Source organism: Capra hircus, chromosome 12 (assembly GCF_001704415.2).
Source record: "Capra hircus breed San Clemente chromosome 12, ASM170441v1, whole genome shotgun sequence".
Lineage (NCBI taxonomy): Eukaryota > Metazoa > Chordata > Mammalia > Artiodactyla > Bovidae > Capra > Capra hircus.
The window spans coordinates 66,173,752-66,196,702 of NC_030819.1; the positions used below are offsets into that span (position 1 = coordinate 66,173,752).

Consider the following 22,951-nt stretch of genomic DNA (forward strand, 5'->3'; position numbering starts at 1 on the left):
TCCATCTTTTTATAGCTTCTCTCTTCTGTTCAAGAACCTACATTTCCCTCCACTGACAAGCCAAACTCTTCTGCTGACTTTCAAACCCCGGACAACCTTCCTCACCCAGTTTATTCCCCACTGGGTTCCCCAAGCAGCCCTGCTGGATGTTACAAAGAAGAGAGAAGTCACAGCTTTGCCAATTATCACTGATGCATCTCAGGGTTGGCTGTCTTTCACAGAGAAGAGTGAAGGACTGGCAAGGGATGGGTTTACATTCACTGGACGAAAGCACTTTCTGGAGACAATAAATGACATGTACACCCTCATCATGGACAATGAGCTCTTATCAAAAATTCAAAATAAAATTAATGAACTTCATTTCATAGGTCATTGAAGCATGCATGGGGGGAGGGGGAGGGGACAGCCATGAACCGTTAGAAACACCGTTCCCAGGAATGACTTTGTTCTGCACTGTCAAGATGTCCTTAGTTGTGACCCACTCTGGCACGGATCTGATTTTTACAGTTTTGAGTTCTCCTGCTTGCCCTAGCGGCTCCCCCCGGGTGCTACTGAGATAAAAGGACTTATTTCTCCCTCTGATCCCTGTGCCTGCCTGTTGGCTGTGAGCTAGAAGACCAGAAAACAGAAATTATAAGAAATCTTCCAAAAATTAGAATCAGTTGGCCCTGAGTGTGAGCCTGGACCTTGGGAAATGTGATTGTCAAGGTGGAGATAGGGGGGAGGCAGGAAAGAAAGGGGAGTGGAGGTATAAGGAGGGGCTGCCCACTAATTATACCCAGATCTCTAGGGCTGCAGCCGAGCATGTCTTTTTTAAAGGTTCCAGATGATTCCAAAGTTGCACTGAGCCCAATACTGAGTTTCACTCTGCCTGATCAAATTGGCTGACAATGTACAGACATGATGAGGGATGGAGGGGACAGGGAAGCTGGAAACTGCCCCGGGGTGGGGGGTGAGGAGGCTGCAGGTCCTGGCCCAGGGCTCCCCCACCCCCATCACAAATAAAGAACATTCATCTTCACGAGAAAGACATTCTGACAGGCTTTGATGCTCCTAAATTTCCTGAACCATTTTTTATTCTTCCTTTTTCAGAAGTATGTACTTTCTTTGGGTCATTAGAATGTAGTTGATAACTTATATTTCTTAGTTCTTTTGAGAATTTCCTTGGGACAGACTTAGCCCTTGGCTTCTGAGGTCATTTTTGTTTCAAAAAATAGGTAGTAAATCATTTGAAAAAGTGAAAGTATTTAGTCACTCAGTCGAGTCCGACTCTTTGAGACCCCATGGACTTAACTTTCCCCTAGGGAGCCCGCCAGGCTCCTCTGTCCATGGGATTCTCCAGGCAAGAATACTGGAGTGGATTGCCATTTCCTTCTCCAGGGGATCTTCCCAACCCAGGGACGGAACCTGGGTCTCCGGCATTGCAGGCAGATTCTTTACTGTCTGAGCCACCGGGAAAGCCCAGTTCACCATCTATAAGGTGTCAGGTACTGTGCAGGGTTCTGGGTTACCATGGTGTGTTGAACAAAACCATTCTGACATTCGAATATTTGCTGTGCGGACTCACAGGAGTCCTGCAACTGTCCTCACAGCGGAGATTTATGCAGCGGTGTAAGGAGGACACAGAGCCGAGTCGCAAGCAAAAAGAACAGGCGGAGTGGGAGGAATCGGGTGCCGGCTTCCTCGGGCTTGTCTCCCCCGGAGAGGGGTCACTCGCTCCCCTGAGAGCGCACCCCACAGCCAAGTGCGGCCACGGGCGCGTGGTGACCGATTGGGAGCCCACCGGAGACTCTGGGCTCAGGTCTTTATTGGGGGGCTGGGCACGTGGGCACCCCCTGGGCAGCACGTCCCCAAGTTCTGAGGCCTGGAAGGAAAGCAGGTGTTTCGTACACACCACAGAGCTGGAGGTCCGGCAGGTGGGATGGGGGACTTCAGTTCCCACCGGAGAGGAGAGTCATTTGGTTACCGTCTGCTAGAGAAGGAAACTTGGGGCCAAAATATATTGCCACCTACCTCCAAGAACAGAGTTTTGGACTGTGCAAGGAGAGGGCAGAAAAGCTGGATTTTAACTCCACAACTGTGTATTAAACTATATGTTAGGCTCTTAACTCTTATCCACATGGTCTGGCTTATCAAAATAGATGAGTTCTATTGAGCGTCCCCTCTTGGAAGCCTGTGGTACATACATCCTGACTTCCACAACGGACTTCTGGAACTGGGTTTTTAGAGATGAGTGTGTGTTTGCGCTTAATTGCTCAGCCATGTCCGACACTTGCGACCCCATAGGCTGTAGCCTGCCAGGCTCTTCTGTCCATGGGATTTTCCAGGCCAAGAATATTGGACTGGGTTGCCATTTCCTTCTCCAGGGGATCTTCCTGACCCAGCAATCGAACCTGGGTCTCCTACGTTGCAGGCAGACCCATTACCGACTGAGCTCTGAAGGAAGCCCCTGGAGGTGCGGATTTCCTACAAATACCACACAGCATCAGCTCCAGAAGTCTGGGAGTGTTGAAGGTCCCTGTGTGAAAGAAGTATATAAAAAATTACAGTGTACTTTCCAGAACCTACTTACCTGATGGAGGAAGACAATCAGAAGCAAAATTATTTCCTGAAGAGGTTTGGGGTCCTGTCTGAGGCATGAAGATCACCCGCGTGGCTTCCAGTTCTTGCAGAGCAAGCTCACCAGGTTCATGAACTCCCTGACCTGCTTGCACAAAACCTCCGGCCACCCCTTAATCATACTCACTATGCACAGAATTCTCCGCCAAATTACTTTTTGGCATCTACTTCTAACTTTCCCCCGTATCTTATGCCCTCACCGTAAATAGTAATAATAACGCACATATTGGACAAGTCTTTTAAAAATGAAGCAAAGTTTACAACCCCAGCAGATCATAAAATGCACATGTTCAGGTACTGTTATGAATTAGAAGCTGCCAAAATTGATAAGGAGTAAAGAAAGGTCAGGCGCTTTTTTTTAACCACACTGAACGGCTTGCAGGATCCTAGTTTCCTGACCAGGGACTGAGCCCGGGGAACAGCAATGAAAACGCCAAGTTCTAACCCCTGGACTGCCAGGGGTATCCTCCCCCCTTTTTTTCTTTTCTTAAATAAGTCTAGAAACTTGGTTTGTCAAAGCTTCTGGTGTGGAACCTAGTACTTACAGTCACCACATGCCAACCTAAAAGTGCTCTCTTAACCCCAGGAAAGCAGAGCAGGTCAGTGGGGTCCGGCATAAGAAATGACCTGAAACTCACAATGAGCTGTCTCTTCCCAATGTGTTGCAATCTGAAGCACCAGGCTGTAAAAATCCACAGCTTTATGGCAGGTAGATCAGCAGAGCACTGATGTGGCCTGAATTCCTCAGGGCAGGTTCACATTTGGGGTGCTTTCTAGTTCCATGACAGTCGCCTCCACAGGGAGTTGCCACTGGTCGAAGGGACTAGTGGTATTGCTCATAGAAATAAAGCATTCCTGCTTAGTCCTTTAAAATGCTTCTTTTGGCATCTGGTGATTTTCTAGAAAGTGCAGAAGAAGTTGTATGTAGCCCTTTGGGAGAGTCTTAAGTCACAGGAGAAGCAGGAGAGCCTTGCGTGGATCTGCTGTCACTTGTCCCTTTTCTGTCTTCCTGCTGCCACCTAGGGAGAAAAGGAAAGCAGACGTATCCTGGTGAGGAGACGCAGTCACCTGCAACCCCGGGGACCGTCTGCACCTTCACAACAGGCAAGCGAGGTTGGCGGGTCCAATCCTGAGACCAGCGGCTGTGCACTTGGGCTTCAAAGAGAAGCCCTCAGAGCTTCCCTGGTGGCTCAATGGTAAAGAATCTGCCTCCCAGTGAAGGAGAGGAGGGTTTGTCCCCTGACCCGGAAAGATCCCACATGTTGCGGGGCAACTAAGCCCGGGAGCCCCAACTACCGAGCCTGCGCTAGACAGCCCAAGAGCCCCAACTACCGAGCCTGTGCTAGACAGCCCGGGAGCCCCAACTACTGAGTCTGCTAGACAGCCCGGGAGCCCCAACTACTGAGCCTGTGCTAGACAGCCCGGGAGCCCCAACTACTGAGCCTGTGCACCATCGCAAGAGATGCCACTGCAGTGAGAAGCCAGTGCGCCACAACAAAGAGTAGCCGCCACTCGCTGCAACTACAGAAAGCTCGCGCAGCAACTAAGACGCAGCACAGCAAAAAAACAGATAAAATATATTGAGTGATGGTTGCTCAGTCATGTCCGACTCTTCATGATCTCATGGACTATAGCCCACCAGGCTCCTCTGTCCATGGAATTCTCCAGGCAAGAATACTGGAGTGGGTTGCCATTTCCTCCTCATATATATACACTATATACACATATATATATGTGTATATATATAAATATATATGCATATAAATGGGCTACCCTGGTGGCTCAGACGGTAAATAAAAAGAGAGAAGCCTTCAGACAAAGGAAGGGATTTCCATTTCCAACCTCATTCTAGGGTCAATGTTAGACTGCAGGAGGTGGGTGAGACCCAGTATTCCTCCCAGTGTTCAAAGGGAGTGAAATACAAAATAACATTCAGGTTGCCCATACTTAGGGAATGGACACCCTCATTTTAGGGGAAAAAAAAAGAAAATTCAAGAAACACATGAAAAAAGGTTCTAAGATGGATAATTCTTAAATAATTTTTCTCTTTTCCTCATGCAGATCCAATGTATAAAAGAAATGAATACAGACTTGCTGGTGGAAGTAGTCGTCCTTAATATCCCCCTGAAGAGTGCCATGAACAAGCGTGACTGCTGAAAGCTGGTTTCTGAGGACTAAACTTCAAACATAATTATTGTGGAGCTATGTTATCAAAAAAGATGTTGATGGAAGCCAAGTTTTTATGCCATAATGTGGACAAGATGGGGCAGAGGTGAGACCTTTCCTGACCACCGACCTCACCAGGACTCTGGCCACCTCCCAGTCCAGCATCTTCCACAGCCCCTGGCAATGCCTGACAGCCCCTCTCTCCACCTCCCTAGAGCAGAAACTTCTTGAAGGCAGGTATTTTTGTCTGCCATGTGGACAGCTGCATTTCCAGTGCCCAGACAACACTGGCACAAAGCTGGGGGCTCTTAAAAGAATAAATGAATCTAAGCCCTATTCCTTGGCTCCTTTTTTCTTTTGAAAGAACTAAGAACTTGACTAACTTTAATTTTACACATTCTGATCAAAACACATGTGTAAGGCAGCAGTTCTCTTAACACTGTGAAGAGGCTCTGATTATCTGTAAATTTGGTGCTTCCCTCCGCCCCCTCCCTGCCTCAAATACCCTTGATTAGTGTGAGACCATCACAAACATTTATTAACCAAAGTACAGTAACTGCTAGAAAGCTGACAGCTGAATTAGAGACTTGACATGCAAACACATAGGCTAAGTGGAAGCTTTACTTGAATTCTCGCTCAGCACTGCTGAGGATAAAGTGACCTGCAGAATTCATCAAGAACAGAAGCAGGATTAAATCTGATTTTCCTTTCTTAGGACAAAATTCACAATTAAAACAGACTCCTGAGGGATCTGTGCTCAGTCATGTCCGACTCTTTGTGACCCCAAAGATTACAGCCCGCCAGGCTCCTCTGTCTATGGGATTCTCCTGGCAAGAATACTGGAGTGGGTTGCCATTTCCTACTTCAGATACTGAAGGATAAATGGCCATAAAGCTGTACATAAAATGACAAAAACCTTGTGGAGGCAAAAAAGAGAGAGGCCTGGGCTTAAGAATGGAAGAACAGTGCCTGGTGTGGCCACTCAGTCTGGGTGACTTCACTTTGACCATCTATAAAACAGGGATGCACCCCCTTTCTGGTCTGCCTTAGACGGTTGTGGTAAAGAATTTAACTGATACAGGGTTGCTGTAAAACCTGTAAAGCTATTAAACATAAGGTACTTTTCATCAGTCTAATGACCCCAAGGAGTATATAAATCTGTGTTTAAAAAGGTGTATGAATCTAACCGTTTCTTCCTTAATAAGATGAGGTCAAACCCTGTGGGCATCTTCCAAGGACACTAAAAACAGCCTTTCACTGCCTTCCTAGACTCAGAGCTGCTTGTTTTTCACCAAGAGGTTCAACTGTATAAAGTGAAAGTGAAAGTTAAGTCGCTCAGTCGTGTCCGACTCTTTGCGACCCCACGGACTGTAGCCTATCAGGCTCCTCTGTCCATGGGATTTTCCAGGCAAGAGTGCTGGAGTGGATTGCCATTTCCTTCTCCAACTGTATAATGCAGCGATATCTGGAGAGCTCCAAACTGTGGGTTAGTCCTGGAGAAAGGACTGTTTGGGCAAAAAGAAACAAAACACCAAAAAACAAACAAAAAAAACCAAACGTGACACAAGGCAGCTAGTTAAGTTCAACCAACTGCAAGAACCGAGAAAGTCAATCTTAACCTACGTGAAGAGGCTGTCTTTCAAATCTGGTGAAGGGGTGACTTCTCAGGATACAACAAAAGTCAAAGTTAGGGGAAAGGGAGTTAATTTGGTGCGGAGGGTTTGGGGGCCAGAAGTCCTAAGTTTAGCTTCTGGCCCATTTATTAGCCATGCGACTCTGGCTAATAAGGTGACCTTACTTTCTCAACTGTGAAACGGGGGAAATAATACCAATTGCCACATGGTTTCTGGAAGGATTTTAAAAACATAAATGCACGTGAGAAGCGCTTACAAGGGCAAAACACGTGGTCGATCTTTATTATTACTTTCCAAGAATTTGCTTTTTCTTTCCACTGCAAAGTAATGTAATCTACGGAAAATGAAGACGAGAAACAAATCTATGCCAGGAACACAACAGCCAGAGCGAGCACGCTGGTGTATTTCCTTCCAGCTAAACAGATGAGATAATCCACCCAAGGAGCTCAGAGGAGGGCCTGATGCTTGGTGAGCCTGAGACGGATGCTCATCTAAGAGCATCCCCCTCACAGTATGGAGAAGAGGCTTCCGGAGCAGCCAGCGACCACAGGGCAGAACAGCAAACAACCCAGTGGCCTAGTCTCATCTCACACGGAAGACACCACTGAGGGCCAGCCCGGCTAGTAGCTTGTCCACAGGTCAGCGTTGAGGCAGAATTAAGAATATAGACCCAGTTCTTTTAAATTGATTGGTCTTTTCAGACCAATTATTTTACTTTTTTAAAAGCAAACTTCTTAATGTGAAACTCGGCTGGTCATTTTTCACTTCACTCACTTCCATCTGTTTACTGTTATTGTTGTAAGTTTGCATGCAGTATAGACACTGTGCATTTAGTAAGTAAATGGGTACGTTTTAGTTTCTCATTTCCATATTGCCTTGGTGTCTAGCTAAGGCACCCCAAAAGAGAAATAGGATCCTGGCCATGGACTGTGGCACAATAAAAACAGACCCAAACCGATGAAACACAGTCCCACTTGGCATCCATGTGAAACCTGATGGAGGGGAATCTCCTTGGGAGTCAGAACCAGAGAGGCACAAACCTGGAAGATGAGAGGGCCTGAGGGCCAGAGCACAAGGAAAATTTAAACTGAAGATAAATCAGGCACAAAAAAGGAGAGAATGCTGCTAATCTGAGATCAGTTTCAGAAATGCATATGGTTGATGAAAACAATAGAGGCTCTTGTGTGTGTACACAAGTGGTTTTACAGTTGGCTGAAATTTTTCGAAGCTTTCTCCAAACTCGGCACATTAATAAAAAAGATAAATGAGGTAGGTAAGAGAAGCAAGGCGCCAAAGGATTTGAAGAAGGTATGGAACCCCAATGTTTGAGTAATAAAGTCTAAAAAGTCTCTTTACACTCAAAAGGATAGGCTATATATGTGTATATAAGTCTGGTGTGTGCATAAGCGTGTCTATTTGTGTGTACTGGCATGCTTACATAAGCCCACACTGATTTGTTTCTCATATTATTCCCCCAAAGAGCATGTGGCATGTGTAACCCCTTCAGTATTTCACTTTTCAATTACTAGTCAACGCCTAGTTAACACTGCAAGTAAGAATCTTCATCTTGACATTAAAGGTAAATTCAAATATGGAAGACAAAGTTGATGATTTCACAAATTCTCATTTAATCGACAGCTAAGTCATGATGTGAGCATTTATCTAAAGCTCCTGGAATCTAATGCACAGCATAGTGACTACAGTTAATAACACTGTATTATATACTTGAAATTTGCTGAGAAAACAGACCTTTAGGGTTCTCATCACGCAGGTAAACATGTGATGTAATAAATACGTTACTTAGCTTGGTTGTGGTTATCATTTCACAATGTACATGTGTATTAGAGTATCACATTGTACACTTTAAATATATAACATAAATTTGTCAGTTATACCTCAATAAAGCTGAAAAAAAATAACTTCTGTGAAGACAGGAGTATGCAGACCACATATATTCTCAAACTTCAATAACTTAGATTATGGGCTTTATATGAGTAATTTCTAAATGTCATGTAAAGGCAAATTTATTAACACTAACACAGATATAAACAATACAGTCTAACTGTGGATATTCTGACAGATAAAATGATTACAGTAAGAGCAGTTTAATCAACTGACAGAAGAAAATTCACAGCCCTTTATCCAGAGATTAATGATTATACCTATTTATTTCTATTACACCCTGGAGAAGGGATTAGCTACCCACTCCAGTATTCTTGCCTGAACTGCATGGATAGGGGAGCCTGGTGGGCTGCAGTCCATGGGGTCACAAAGAGGTGGACACAACTGAGCGAGCACGTGCATTTCTAAGCCTACACAAGGAGTTTATGAGTATGTCCTTAGACTTCAAATTTAAGCATGCCACTGAAAACGAATCAGAATCAAGCTTGAATTTCAAAGTTCAGCCATAACATGTCAAGGAACCCAATGTTGTACAGCAGATCATTTTCGGAGGTGTTCAGGTCACACTGACTAATTGATCAACTGATTATCTCATGCCTTTATAGACGGCCTACTCTGTGCTGCCCCATGTGAGGTGCTTTGGACATTGACTGTGACCTGGTCAGGCAAGGCTCTGTGGAGGGTGAGGAGGAAGACGGGGTGGAGAGTGACAAGTAGGAGGGTTGGCAGCAAGGGAGGAAGGCCAGGAACTGGGTCTCTGAAAAAATGATGCCTGAGATAAGAAGTAATGACATGATGGGAGCAATCATGTGAAGATCTGGAGGAAAAGTATACAAGATAAACTGGTCACACAAAGGCACTGATGTGGGGCAGTGCGGCACGTTCAAGGACCAAACAGAAGGCCATATAATAACTGAGGCATTTTAAAAGACCAACACAGACCAGGATCATGACTTTGAGCCTTGGGGGAAAAAAGTTAAGTCTCAATTAGTGAGGACACTGGTTAGATTACTCAACCTGCCCACCTATCATGTATTGGGTTGGCCCCAAAGTTCGGATTTTTCCATAAAATGTTATGGAAAAACCCAAATGTGAATAGTGCAGAGTTCCTGCTCTTAAGGAGCTTACCTGCAGCAGGGCTGATAATCCAGGAGTTTAAGTAGCCTTTCTCTCAACCTTTGCCCTTTGGCTCCTATGGCACCCTGCCTTACAACTATAGACGCTGTGGGGATTAAATGTTATCATTTGTAAAATGCTCAGAACAGTATCAAACACATAAAAGCTACACAGTATTTGTTGTTGTTAGTATCATTAATTACTAGTATTATGAAACGATCACATGAGAATCAGGACAATTTCAAGGTATCTCAAAAATTAAGAGGAATGTCAGAAAACAATAGACTAGTGCTATTAAAGTGTTAAGGTCATTGAAAGACAAAGACTGAGAGACAAATTATTAAAAAAGAGGGGATATGCTCACTAAATGCAATGTGGAAGGACAGACTGGATTCTGGAATAGAAAAACAATATTAGTGTAAAAATAGGTGAAACTTAAATAAGGTAGGAGATTAGTTAATAATATGGTATTACTAACAGAGTTTTGCCAAGAGAATGTACTGATCATAGCAAACACCCTCTTCCAACAACATAAGAGAAGACTCTACACATAGACATCACCAGATGGCCAACACCAAAATCAGATTGATTATATTCTTTGCAGCCAAAGATGGAGAAGCTTCATACAGTCAGCAAAAACAAGACTGGGAGCTGACTGTGGCTCAGATCATGAACTCCTTATTGCCAAATTCAGACTTAAATTGAAGAAAGTAGGGAAAACCACTAGACCATTCAGGTATGACCTAAATCAAATCCCTTACGATTATACAGTGGAAGTGAGAAATAGATTTAAGGGCCTAGATCTGATAGACACAGTGCCTGATGAACTATGGACTGAGGTTTATGACACTGCACAGGAGGCAGGGATCAAGACCATCCCCATGGAAAAGAAATGCAAAAAAGCAAAATGGCTCTCTGAGGAGGCCTTACAAATAGCTGTGAAAGAAGAGAAGCGAAAAGCAAAGGAGAAAAGGAAAGATATAAGCATTTGAATGCAGAGTTCCAAAGAATAGCAAGGAGAGACAAGAAAGCCTTCCTCAGTGATCAGTGCAAAGAAGCAGAGGGAAAAAACAGAATGGGAAAGACTAGAGATCTCTTCAAGAAAATTAAAAAATACCAAGGGAACATTTCATACAAAGATGGGCTCAATAAAGGACAGAAATGGTAGGGACCTAACAGAAACAGAAAATATTAAGAGGTGGCAAGAATACACGGAAGAATTGTACAAAAAAGATCTTCACGACCCAGATAATCACGATGGTGTGATCACTCACCTAGAGCCAGACATTCTGGAATGTGAAGTCAAGTGGGCCTTAGGAAGCATCACTACGAACAAAGCTAGTGGAGGTGATAGAATTCCAGTTGAGCTATTTCAAATCCTGAAAGATGATGCTATGAAAGTGCTGCACTCAATATGCCAGCAAATTTGGACAACTCAGCAGTGGCCACAGGACTGAAAAAGGTGTATTCATTCCAATCCCCAAAAAATGGCAATGCCAAAGAATGCTCAAACTACCACACAATTGCACTCATCTCACATGCCAGTAAACTAATGCTTAAAATTCTACAAGCCAGGCTTTGGCAATACGTGAAACATGAACTTCCAGATGTTCAAGCTGGTTTTAGAAAAGGCAGAGGAACCAGAAATCAAATTGCCAACATCTGCTGGATCATTGAAAAAGCAACAGAGTTCCAGAAAAACATCTATTTCTGCTATATTGACTATGCCAAAGCATTTGTGTGTATCACAATAAATTGTGGAAAATTCTTCAAGAGATGAGAATACCAGACCACCTGACCTGCCTCTTGAGAAATCTGTATGCAGGTCAGGAAGCAACAGTTAGAACAGGACATGGAACAAGACTGATTCCAAATAGGAAATGGAGTACGTCAAGGCTGCATACTGTCACCCTGCTTATTTAACTTATATGCAGAGTAGATCATGCAAAATGCTGAGTGGAGGAAGCACAAGCTGGAATCAAGATTGCCGGGAGAAATATCAATAACCTCAGATATGCAGATGACACCACCCTTATGGCACAAAGTGAAGAGGAGCTAAAAAGCCTCTTGATGAAAGTGAAAGAGGAGAGTGAAAAAGTTGGCTTAAAGCTCAACATTTAGAAAACGAAGATCATGGCATCTGGTCCCATCACTTCATGGCAAATAGATGGGGAAATAGTGGAAACAGCAGCTGACTTTATTTTTCTGGGCTCCCAAATCACTGCAGATGGTGATTGCAGCCATGAAATTAAAAGATGCTTACTCCTTGGAAGGAAAGTAATGACCAACCTAGACAGCATATTAAAAAGCAGAGACATTACTTTGCAATAAGGTCCTTCTAATCAAAGCTATGGTTTTTCCAATAGTCATGTATGGATGTGAGAGTTGGAATATAAAGAAAGCTGAGTGCCAAAGAATTGATGCCTTTGAACTGTGGTGTTGTAGAAGACTCTTGAGAGTCCCTTGGATGCAAGGAGATCCATCCAGTCCATCCTAAAGGAGATCAGTCCTGAGTGTTCATTGGAAGGACTGATGTTGAAGCTGAAAGTCCAATACTTTGGCCACCTGATGTGAAGAGCTGACTCATTGGAAAAGACCCTGATGCCGGGAAAGATTGACGGCAGGAGAAGAAGGGGACGAAAGAGGATGAAATGGTTGGATGGCATCACCGACACAATGGATGTGGGTTTGGGTAAACTCTGGGAGTTGGTGATGGACAGGGAGGCCTGGCGTGCTGCGGTCCATGGGATCGCAGAGTCAGACATGACTAAGTGACTGAACTGTATTACTGTAAGGATCCTGTTTTTAACTGTACTGGTTACATAGGATGTTATGGTTAGAGGAAGCTGGGTAAAGGGAATATGTAAACTCTCTACCTTTTTGCAACTTTTCTATAAGTCTAAAATTATTTCAAAAGATAAAGACAAAAGAGAAGAAAGAAATAAACACAGAAATGTCATCGATTTAAGCAGCTATTGCCAATGTATGAGATATAAGAGACACAGGTTTGATCCCTGGGTTGTGAAGATCCCCTGGAGGAGGGCATGGCAACTCACTCCAGTATTCTTGCCTGGAGAATCCCATGGACAGAGGAGCCTGGCAGGCTGCAGTCCACAGGGTCACACACAGTTGTACATGACAGAAGTGACTTAGCACACACGTATTGTACCTATAACAAACTATCTGAAAGAAAACACAATGAGGAGAGAAATGGGAAGATACAAAAAAAAAGGAACATCTAGAGAAGAAATTCCAATATATGAAATACAAATTCACTAGCTGACGTTAATAGCAGATGAAATGCTAAAGACAAAGTAAAATTGAAAATGAAGAAAAATCAAGGAAAGCATCTACAGGACATCAGGTAGTTTAGCATACCTGTGATTGGAGTCCCAAAAACCAAGGGGGTGAAGAGAAGAAGGAGCACAGGTGAAGATCAGAATAGTGTTTAAAGAAATACTGGCTAGAAATTTTCCCAGTTTGATGAGAATAATCAAGAAAACAGAGACACAAATAACCAAAGCAGGTACGAAAGAAGGACTATCACTACAGGTTCACAGACATAAAAACATAAAAAGCAACTTATGCCAATGAATCTGACGCTAAATGAAACAGATATCTTTCTTGAAAAACATAAATTACTGAAACTGGCACATGAAAAAGGAGAAAATTAGAATAGTTCTTTGTCTAGTATAGAAACTGAACTAGTAATTAAAAAAATTTCTCAGAAAAAATAAAAATCACAGGCCAAATGGCTTTATTGGTGAATGATGTCCAACATAAAAACAATACTAATCTCACAACGTTTTCAGAAAACAGGTGATGAGATAATACTCCCCAACTCATTTAATAAAGCTACTATTACTCTGGTACCAAAACTAAACAAAATCATTACAAATAAGGAAAACTAGACCAATATCCCTCAGGAACAGAGATACAAAAATCCTTAACAAAATATTGGGCAGTAAAACACAATACTAAACATGAGAAGACCAAGTTGAGTTTATCCCAGGAATGTAAAGTCAACATTCAAAAATCAATCATTATATTTCACATACTGAAAGATGTTGTTGTTGTTCAGTTGTTTAGTCGTGTCTGACCCTGACCCCATGGACTGCAGCATACCAGACTTCCCTGTCCTTCACTATCTCCTGGATTTTGCTCAAATTCACGTCCAATGAGTTGGTGATGCCATCCAACCATCTCATCCTGTGGCCCCCTTCTCCTGCCTTCAATCTTTCCCAGTATCAGGGTCTCTTCCAATGAGTTGGCTCTTCCCCTCAAGTGGCCAAAGTACTGGAGCTTCAGCTTTTAGCATCAGTCCATCCAATGAATATTGAAGGTTGATTTCCTTTAGGATTGACTGGTTTGGTCTTCTTGTTGTCCAAGGGACTCTCAAGAGTTTTCTCCAGCACAATTTGAAAGCATCAATTCTGTAGTACTCAGTCTTCATGACCCAACTCTCACATCCATACACGACCACTGGGAAAACCATAGCTTTGACTAGGTGGACCTTTGTTGGCAAAGTGATGTCTCTGCTTTTTAATAGGCTGTCTAGGTTTGCTGTAGCTTTTCTTCCAAGGAGCAAGCGTCTTTTAATTTCTTGGTTGCAGTCACCACACACAGTGATTTTGGAGCACAAGAAAATAAAATCTGTTATTGTTTCCACTTTTCCCCCTTCTGTTTGCCATGAAGTAATGGGATTTTAGTTTTTTGAATGTTGAGTTTTAAGCCAGCTTTTTCACTCTCCTCTTTCACGCTCATCAAGAGGCTCTTTAGTTCCTCTTCACCATGGGCAGGCTCCTCTGTTCTTGGGATTTCCCAAGCAAGAATACTGGAATTGGCTGCCATTTCTTCCTCCAGGAGGTCTTCCTTGACCCAGGTATGGAATTCACATTCTCCTGCGTCTCCTGCATTGGCACGCAGGTTCTTTTCCACCTGGGTAGCTCTACGGAAAGATATTCCTTTACTAAAGGAACATTGTATGATCATTAATAGATGATGAAAAATTATTTGACAAAATTCAATACCCGTTCATGATTCTGTTCTCAGTGAACAGAAGAGAACTTCAGCGTGACGAGCACACCTCTCGCCTGGATCTTGGTTTCTAAACACCATTCTTTTCTAAAAGGAACCTGACTCCTTAGGAAAGAGGCTGATTCCAGGGGTTGGTTAGGGAAAATACACAAACAGCCTGGGATACCCTCTTGCAAAAGAAATACTGAAGTATTTAAAAATGATGGAAACATCGCAAAAAGATACAGAGGCCAGCTTGAAGGGACTCTCAGTGACCCTTCTGGGATAATATGAGGAACAGAATATTGTAATTTAACTTACTGGTTAAAATAACCTTCAAGTCCATATTGATATTAACTCATAAATGAATAAACAAATGGAGTGCCAACTAAATGTAAAAGGAATAAATACGGAAGAAATGATGCAGTTGGAAAAACTGTTAGCAGGTTTATTTTAAAACAGGTAAGTGAGTGTAGGATGAGGCATAGAATACTTCTAAGTCCCAGAGTATTTGCCCACAAATTACTTATTAACTGCAAAGAGAAAAATAACATTATGGTGAATGAACCTGGTGGACACCACCTTAATTAAGTGATTAAAGTTAACATCTCTAGTATTGTGTCATGTGACTCTTGACTTGACATGGTGCATTAAGAAAGACACAGCATTACTTCTGTGGGTGCTCAAAAGGTAACCTAATCAAGAGGATACACAAGGTAAACCATAAGGGCCTCGAATAAAACGTAACTCTCAACTTGTAGGTTGTGTGTGTTTTTCTTCAACTGACATTACTAATCAGGAAGATATAAGTTAAAAGTCACACTAATGTGCCTTTTTTTCCTCCACTAACTTGCAAAGATACTGTTCAAAGCTAATAAGATAAGAACTCACACCATCATTTGTTAGAGTGCAAGATCCTATAACCTTTCTGTGAAATATAGTCCCACAAGTATATATTTGAAAAACTTAGTTATGAATCAGTAAGCCCACATCTTAAAAAAAAAAGGGCCATGATTATTAAATAGTGAAACACTCAAATAATTAAACATTACTGTCATTAAAAAGTATATTTATGAAGAATAGTAGTCTAGGAAAATGCTCATCAAATGACATCAAGAATAAAGGTTATAAAATTACTACTATAATTCATTTAAAAATTATTATAGAAGAAAATACATCATATTATCTTCAGGTAATAAATAGGAGATTTTATTTTCTATTTTATAGTTCTATCTATTTTCTACAAAGAACATATATTCATAAAAAAGAATATATTAAACAAAAGATTTACCAAAAATTAGTAATCTGATAGTCGTGTTATTGATCTCTATCTGTATACTGAAAACCATGTTGCCATAGCTACCATGTGCAAAGTGGCATAAAATAACAAGCACACACTCAAACATTGTCACATGTCAGTTTATTGAGGAATCTGTGATGCTAAAGGTTAATTCTACTCACTTGATTATTTTTCATGGTGTCAAATAAAACTCCAAAGGCTATAAGCCATGATGTTTCACAATTACTTTCCCATATTTTGTTCAGGAAACACAAAATTCAAATACAAAGAAATGTTCAAGTGAATCTGAAAATTGGCCTCATCCTACCTTTTTTCAAAAGGTGGTAATTAAGGGTTTGGAAGTACAGTAGCAAGGAGGAAGGATGAAAGTGGGACATGAAGAAGGCGGATATTTTTGCTCAATTTCACTTTCAAAGGTTCAAATCTTTCCTATTTTTTTTTAACATGTTTTGCACCAAAAAAGGAATCAATACTTTTCATTCCACTCTTGTCAACTTTAGCCAAAGCCTTCTGAGCTGCAGTCATTTTGCTATTTTTCTGTTAATGAAAATGAGAGAAAAATCATTACGAATGTAACACTTATAAATCACACATGCAAATCAGACAAGACCATGCATGTCTCAAGGTTCGTTCAGGGAGGTAAGCATGCTGCTAAAAACATGCCTCATCAGGAGTGACTCTTTATAAAAGTTCTGATTTCTGCTCAGAATTCATACCTGAGACAAAGTACGTCAACAGGCAGGAGATAAAACTGCTGCCTTCCAAGGAGTGGAGTGTTACAACTGATGGTTTACTTGTGGGGAGAAAATTCTGGAGGGTGCATTAAGTGCAATAACACAAACAATGGAGCTGCCACAGGCAGCGATTGTCAGAGGGAGGAATTATAGCCTTGTATTACCACGTGATGAATAATTCACAGCCTGCTACCATCTGACTTCATTCAGAGGCTCTCTGGGATACCAAGGACAGAGCGGTTACATTCACAAGATAACCTGTGCTGCACCAGGACCAGCAGGATAGTGGTCCCTTTTCCTCCAACCACGAAAAGTACCTTCCGAAAAGCTGACTCCAAATAACTGCCTTTTAAAACTCTGTCTCTTCCTGGTCACTGTTTTTGTTTGGTTTTGTTTTGCCATGCATGTCCTATAACAAAGCACTGGCAGAACGGAAACAGCAGCTGACTGCATGTACTTCAGCGTTCAACAGAAGCGTAAGTGATGGGAATCAGCAAAGAAGAAATCATCTGTCTCCCGCGAGCTGTGAGACAAAGTCACTGCCAAAGTATCTCTTAAGGGCACAGTCAGTATATGACCCCTGGAAACTTGCTTCTTACATTCTGTCTCTTATAACTTACTAGGCTTATGTTTTGGCTGGATGGCGAAGAGGGACACTTTCTCTGAGACAAGTTATCCTCTGTCCCCTGCACTTAACTCACATCCTGGTTCAACCTCTTAGCTCACTGGTGCTGTGCCCAAGGTGACACACTGGGAAACAGCACTCAGAAGGGTGGGGCAGAAATATTCCTCACGGAGGAACTCAGAAACATCCCTGCTCACCGAAAGCACTGACATAACCAGCTATTCAGTCAGATCTCAAGTTGGATTATTCCCTGATATGCTATGCCTAGATAAATTACGTGTAAAGAATACAATTTTTAGAAACCATAAAATCTAAGGGAGAGCAAGTATTGCTAAAATCTAAGTAGAATTAATTTATCTTGGGGCAGGCAAGGTCTAAGCCTAAAAAAAATGAGAAAATCATTAAAAAAAACTTCGATATTTAATCCTCAGAAAAGCTTAAAAAACAGTTCAAAAGTTGAATGAAAAGGCTAAAAAAATTGGAAAATGATTTGTACTTGATATGTCATGAATAGTGTTTTAGCCTTAATTTAGATCAAGCTCTTACAAATCAACAAGAAAAACATTACTATCCTAATGTAAAATCAGGCAAGAGACATGAACTGAAAACTAGCAAAACTGCAAACAGGCAATAAGCATTTGGAAAAACAACCTTTCTACCCAAAGAAATGTAACCTAATTAGACAGGCAAAATTTTTAAGAATAAAACCAATACCCAATGCTGTCAAGACTGTGAGATGAACACTCATCAGCAGTAATGGCTGGGAGGATAAATTTCTGCTACCTTTTTGGAAAGCTTCTTAGCTATGTATGTGTCTCAGTAATCATGGAAAGAGCTCATGTTTTCTAAGCCTTTACTCTTAGTTTTAAATTGTGTCTAATGAAACAGAGATGTAGACTGTAAGAAAGAATGTTTTATCACTTTATTTAGACAAAAAGAAGCAGAATAACATGTGTCCAAAAATAGGGGAATTAAATAGATTATATTCTACATGGTGAAATAAAATAACAGCAACTGAATATCATGAGCCCATTTATAATTTTTCAAAGAAAGCTTAATGACATCAATATTTTTACAATACAGAGCTAAATGAAAAGGGCATAACTCCAATACATATGTATGCCAATTCTGAAAGCTACATATGTATTCATAATGATGTGAAGGATAAAGCTTCGTAAGGAATGGTATGAAAATATTTGCTGGGTGATTGCTGAGTTATGTGTTAATAATTGTTATTATCATAATTTCTGGGAAGCTACTAGGCAGTTGAGTTGACAAAACATTACCTTTGAAGCCTGCTTCTCTGCTCCACCCTACCACTCTGGATATACTATATTACGAAGCTTAGGCACAGTCTTGCTCATAACTCTGCCTTTCTTTATCTGTAAAAAGGTCTTCCTTGCTTGATACTTTCATTGTCACTCACAATTTCGAAATAGTTCTAAAGTCACTGAAACTCAAGTTAATAATTCTTCACGGTTAAAACGATAAAACCACAGTCAAGCATGCAATCGTTCCTGGAAGCCCCCACGCAGCAGCAGCCACGGGATTCAGGAGTATGCCACTAACACCCGGACACGTACCTTTACAGTCTTGAAATCTTTGGAGTTAAACTTAGTGTAATCTTCTTTTGCGTTTACGGGCTCATCTGATAACTTTGCTTTCTGCAATGTTAGAGCAGCGAACTGTCAAATGTCACCTTGACACATCAATCCATTAAAAAAAAAAAACACACCACCAAACGTGAACAGTTTGGACCCCTGTGGCGGTCGAATGGAGCTGCAGACTCTGCGGAGCGCTTACTCTTTACAAGTCCCTTCACTTTTTGCCACTTTTCTAGGAACGTTCTAAGCCAGACGTCCCTTCCGAGAAGCAGCTTTGGTGGTGAGAGGGTGTGAGCAGGCAAGCCCATGACCCAGTCCTGAGGCTGTCTAGCAGTATGATCACATACTACAGGGACGGGGGGCATCTAGATGAACGCTGACTTCCAGGACAGCGTAAGGGGGCGCATACAGACACATAGATCAAAGAAGAGAATTTCCTTTATGGTGGCCAGGGGTCCAGCCAGAACCCCCTTTATTCACCTGCAGGACCAGTGTGATGTCCATCTAGGAGTATGGGAACAGTATTCTTACTATTACCATCTTTGTGTCTTTTCAGTTTATCTCATTTTATCCACTTAAGAACAACCTTGCAAAGCAAGCAGGCAGCAGAGGGAAGCACAGCGGTTACGTGAACAGGCTCAAGGGCGCCTAGCAGAGGACTTGAGATCTCACCTTTTGTTACAGGTGCTCTTTGCATGGGACCCAACGCAATTAAGTCAGCTGTTACCTCCTGCTTTCACCTTTCACATGAGCATTTTGCAATCAACAAATGTGAGAATCAGGTCAAGAGCTAGACTGTGGCCTTTATGTTCATAGTATAGCAGGAATCGTGACATGCTTATTTCAGAGAAGGCACATGGCAGGCAGGTGAGTCTTGATGTTTAACGTGGGGAACGGACTGCACTGGGATCACAACTGGGACTTTACAGATTTTCAAGCTCTTCGTGGAGACGCTGATATGATCCAACATGGACCCACACCAGGAAATGCAGGCTTGTTCCCAGCTCCACTTTTCTCACCAAGCCTTCACTAAACAAAGAACTGTAAAGTCGGAGCTAGAAGATGCCACAGCGCATATATTGCACATGCGGGCAAAATGACACATCCTGAAATTCTTCACCAGCACACCAGTGAATATGCTGGGAAAGCATATCACCTGTAACACCTACTTAAATTTCTGTTATTTGAACGACTGAATCACTGTAGATTTAGGGGACTGCTTCAGAAGAAATAGAAAAGTGGTTCACAAAGACAGCAACAACGCATCTGACTAAATGGGTACAGCTCTGGAAAGAGAAGGGCAGACAGTAGACAACACAGGAATTAGTGCTAAGGTTGGTCTTATCATTCCTACAAGTGATTTGCAAAGAACTCAGCCACACTCCCACATCCACTGACTGTATCCAGCTCTGTGAGCTGACACTGGCAAAGTCAAAAGACAGAAGAAGTGAGGTTTGGAAGCTGGCCTCAAAATAGGCAAACTTAAGAGTTATAAAATAATGTGAACCATATTAAGGCAAAAGAGATGCAAAGATACCTAATGGCCACTGGAATGTGATTTTCTGCAAATGATCAACTATATTTCTGTAAGAATCAAGCAAGTCCTGGACACAGATGGGAAAGTTAATAGACATTATCCTACTCTTGTTTAACTATGGTACATCATCTGGTGCAGTTTGCGATGTAAACGCTAGAGCCCCAGGAAGACACCATAGAGCAGGACACCTTAGAAAGCAACTAAAATAATCCAGAAGACGAAGCTGAGATGTAGGAGAAATCTGGGCTTAGCAAAGTACTGCCCACAGGCCACCGGTCTGTTTTTATAAGTGAAGATTTACTGGAATACAGCTGTACTGGTTCATTTATGAATTGTCTGTGGCCGTCTTTGTGTGGCCAGAGGGTAGGTTCTTGTTTTGTTGCAGAAGACTTTGGGAGATGAGACTCGGAGGCCAAGTAAGCAGAGATGTATTGAGTGACAGCACCCTCTCAGGAGGGCATGTGGGCAGGCTCAGGGGACACAGCGAGGTCCTTTTGGCAAGCTGGTTATAAGGAGTTTGGGGGGTAATTTCTGGGTCATTGTCCCAGCTCCACCTTGCAGAGAGGAGGAGGAGTTTCTGCCCTTCTGTGGTCTTGCTCGGATCTGTCATGGCACCGGTGCATGGTGGGCACTGCTCTGTGCAATGCTAATTCTGTTGTAACGTGGGCACAGTGAGCGAAAGGTTACATTCGGACCAGAGGTTCCTGCATTTCTTTCTTTGCCTCTGGGACCTTGTTCTCACAAGATGTATGGCTTCCTGTTGGCTCGGAGGGTCCCACTTTTCTGTGTTTGCTCCAGGACCCCTGTCATTGCAAGATGTATTACGGTCACCTGACCCATGCCTCCTTCTCTGCTCACGTCTGGCTAACGGCCTGCTCTAACATTTCCCTTCTCAAGGAATCTGAGCCCTTCAGATATTTTTAAGAGGGTCCATGATCCGTCTTCTGGAGCTGCCTCAAGCTGAGCAGGGGTATTTGTGCCTGCCTGTGGGGCCCAGATCACCTTGCTCTCTATCAGAGATGAGGTCTCGGGGTCCTTGACAGTGGCAGAGACAGAGAGTGCGGGGTAGACGGAGGCTACAGCTCTGTCCCACGGATGTTGGTGGTCCCCATTGTCATGAAAAATGAGTTGAAATCCCTGGTGTATCGTCATCTGTAGGTGACACAGTTTTAACCAGAAGAAACGAACTTAACAAGTAAGTTAAAAAGGGATGGGCCCCCAAATCAGCAAAACCATTACTGTGATCAGAGGTCCAAGCAGGGGCAGGAACCAGGTTGTATTTGGTAACACCCCTCTGACTGCAGGCCAGAAGGGGGTGGCACAGGGGTCACCCTTCCTGAAAGCGTGTAGCTTTGGGCCTGTTCGTACGTGCTTTGGGCACCGTCTTCCACCCGGCCAGTGGTGTTGATGTCGGTGCAGCATAGTTTACTGATTGCTGCACAGACGCTCCCTGTTCAGCTGGGAGATAGTCCAGGGCTATCTGTTCTCCATCACTACATCTGCTATGGAATTAAGGGATCCCCCGTGATCCTGGCCAGAGTAGATAGAATACCTGACAGGTTACAAAGTGCTGCCCCAAGGTAGGTAACCTGCGCCCCACCCCCCCATGAAATCATCTGTTGGGTTTGGCCCCAATTAGTTAGTTACTTAGTGAGCTCACCAGTTCTGGTGTCCACCAAAATATCGGAAGGAACAAAGGGCCTACCTGCGGCCAGTCATTCCAAAGGGGCTGAGCCATAGCCCTGTTTTGGGTGCTGCCCTGATTCTCAGGAGGGCTGTGGGTAAAAGCTTTGTCCACGGTTCCGACGTCTCGACAAAGTTTAGCCAGGGTTCTTTTTAAAGTTTGATTTGCCTTTTCCACTTTCCCTGACGACTGAGGCCTCGAGGCCTCCAGGCCAAGTGCCCAGGGCTGGAGAGACTAGTTGGGTGACCTGAGCCACAAAAGAGGGACTGTGGCCACTCTGTAAAGACCGTGGAAGTCTCAACTGAGGAATTATTTCCTTAAGTGATGCCTTTATTACCTCCTGGTCTCCCTCAGTCTTAGTTGAAAAGGCTTCTACCCAGCTGGTAGAAATTAGGGGATACCAATGGCTGACTGGAGGCCCCCCTCACAAAATGTGAGGCAGCCAGAGGCCACTGGGCCCAACTGCTTGGAGAGAGATGCCATCAGCCATGGGACTGGTCCCACCTTTGGGGCAAGAATTCCCAGGGCTAATTCCCTGTTTTTCTGGGGAAAACAGAGTAAAGAGCTTGTTTAGATCTGGAATCTCTAGGGCTGGGGCATTAGTCAGAGCCATTAAAAACATTTTCTTTTTTTTGTGGTACAAGTCACATAATATAGAACATACTATTCTAACCATATTTAATCTCTGTACAGCTCAGTGGCACTAGGTACATTCATATTCTCTCCATTATCCAGCTCCCAAATTCATCTCTCTATATGAAAACTTGGTCTCCATTAAACACCAACTCTCCATTCCCCTTCCCCACCCCCTCCACCCCCTGGCATCTACCAATGTACTTTCTGACCCGATGAATTTGACTATTCTAGGTACCTCATGTAAATGGAATCAAACAGCATTTGTCTGCACCTAAAGTATATTGGTACACATTAAAAAGCAGAGACATTACTTTGCCAACAAAGGTCTGTCTAGTCAAAGCTATGGTTTTTCAGTAGTCATGTATGGATGTGAGAGTT

The 22,951-nt window shown here is 42.9% G+C and overlaps 1 protein-coding gene across 5 annotated transcripts in view; it reads right to left on the reverse strand.

Moving 5' to 3' along the window:
• Window positions 2,342-22,951, reverse strand: part of RNASEH2B (ribonuclease H2 subunit B) — a 76,000-nt gene continuing 55,390 nt past the window's right edge. For 2 of the 5 annotated variants that reach the window (XM_018056279.1, XM_018056280.1), the window contains exons 10-11: window positions 18,696-18,776; window positions 15,857-16,290 (exon numbers count right to left, since the gene is read on the reverse strand). In XM_018056279.1, coding sequence (XP_017911768.1) covers window positions 16,183-16,290; window positions 18,696-18,776 — 189 coding nt within the window. In that variant the 3' untranslated portion in view covers window positions 15,857-16,182. 5 annotated transcript variants of the gene reach the window in all.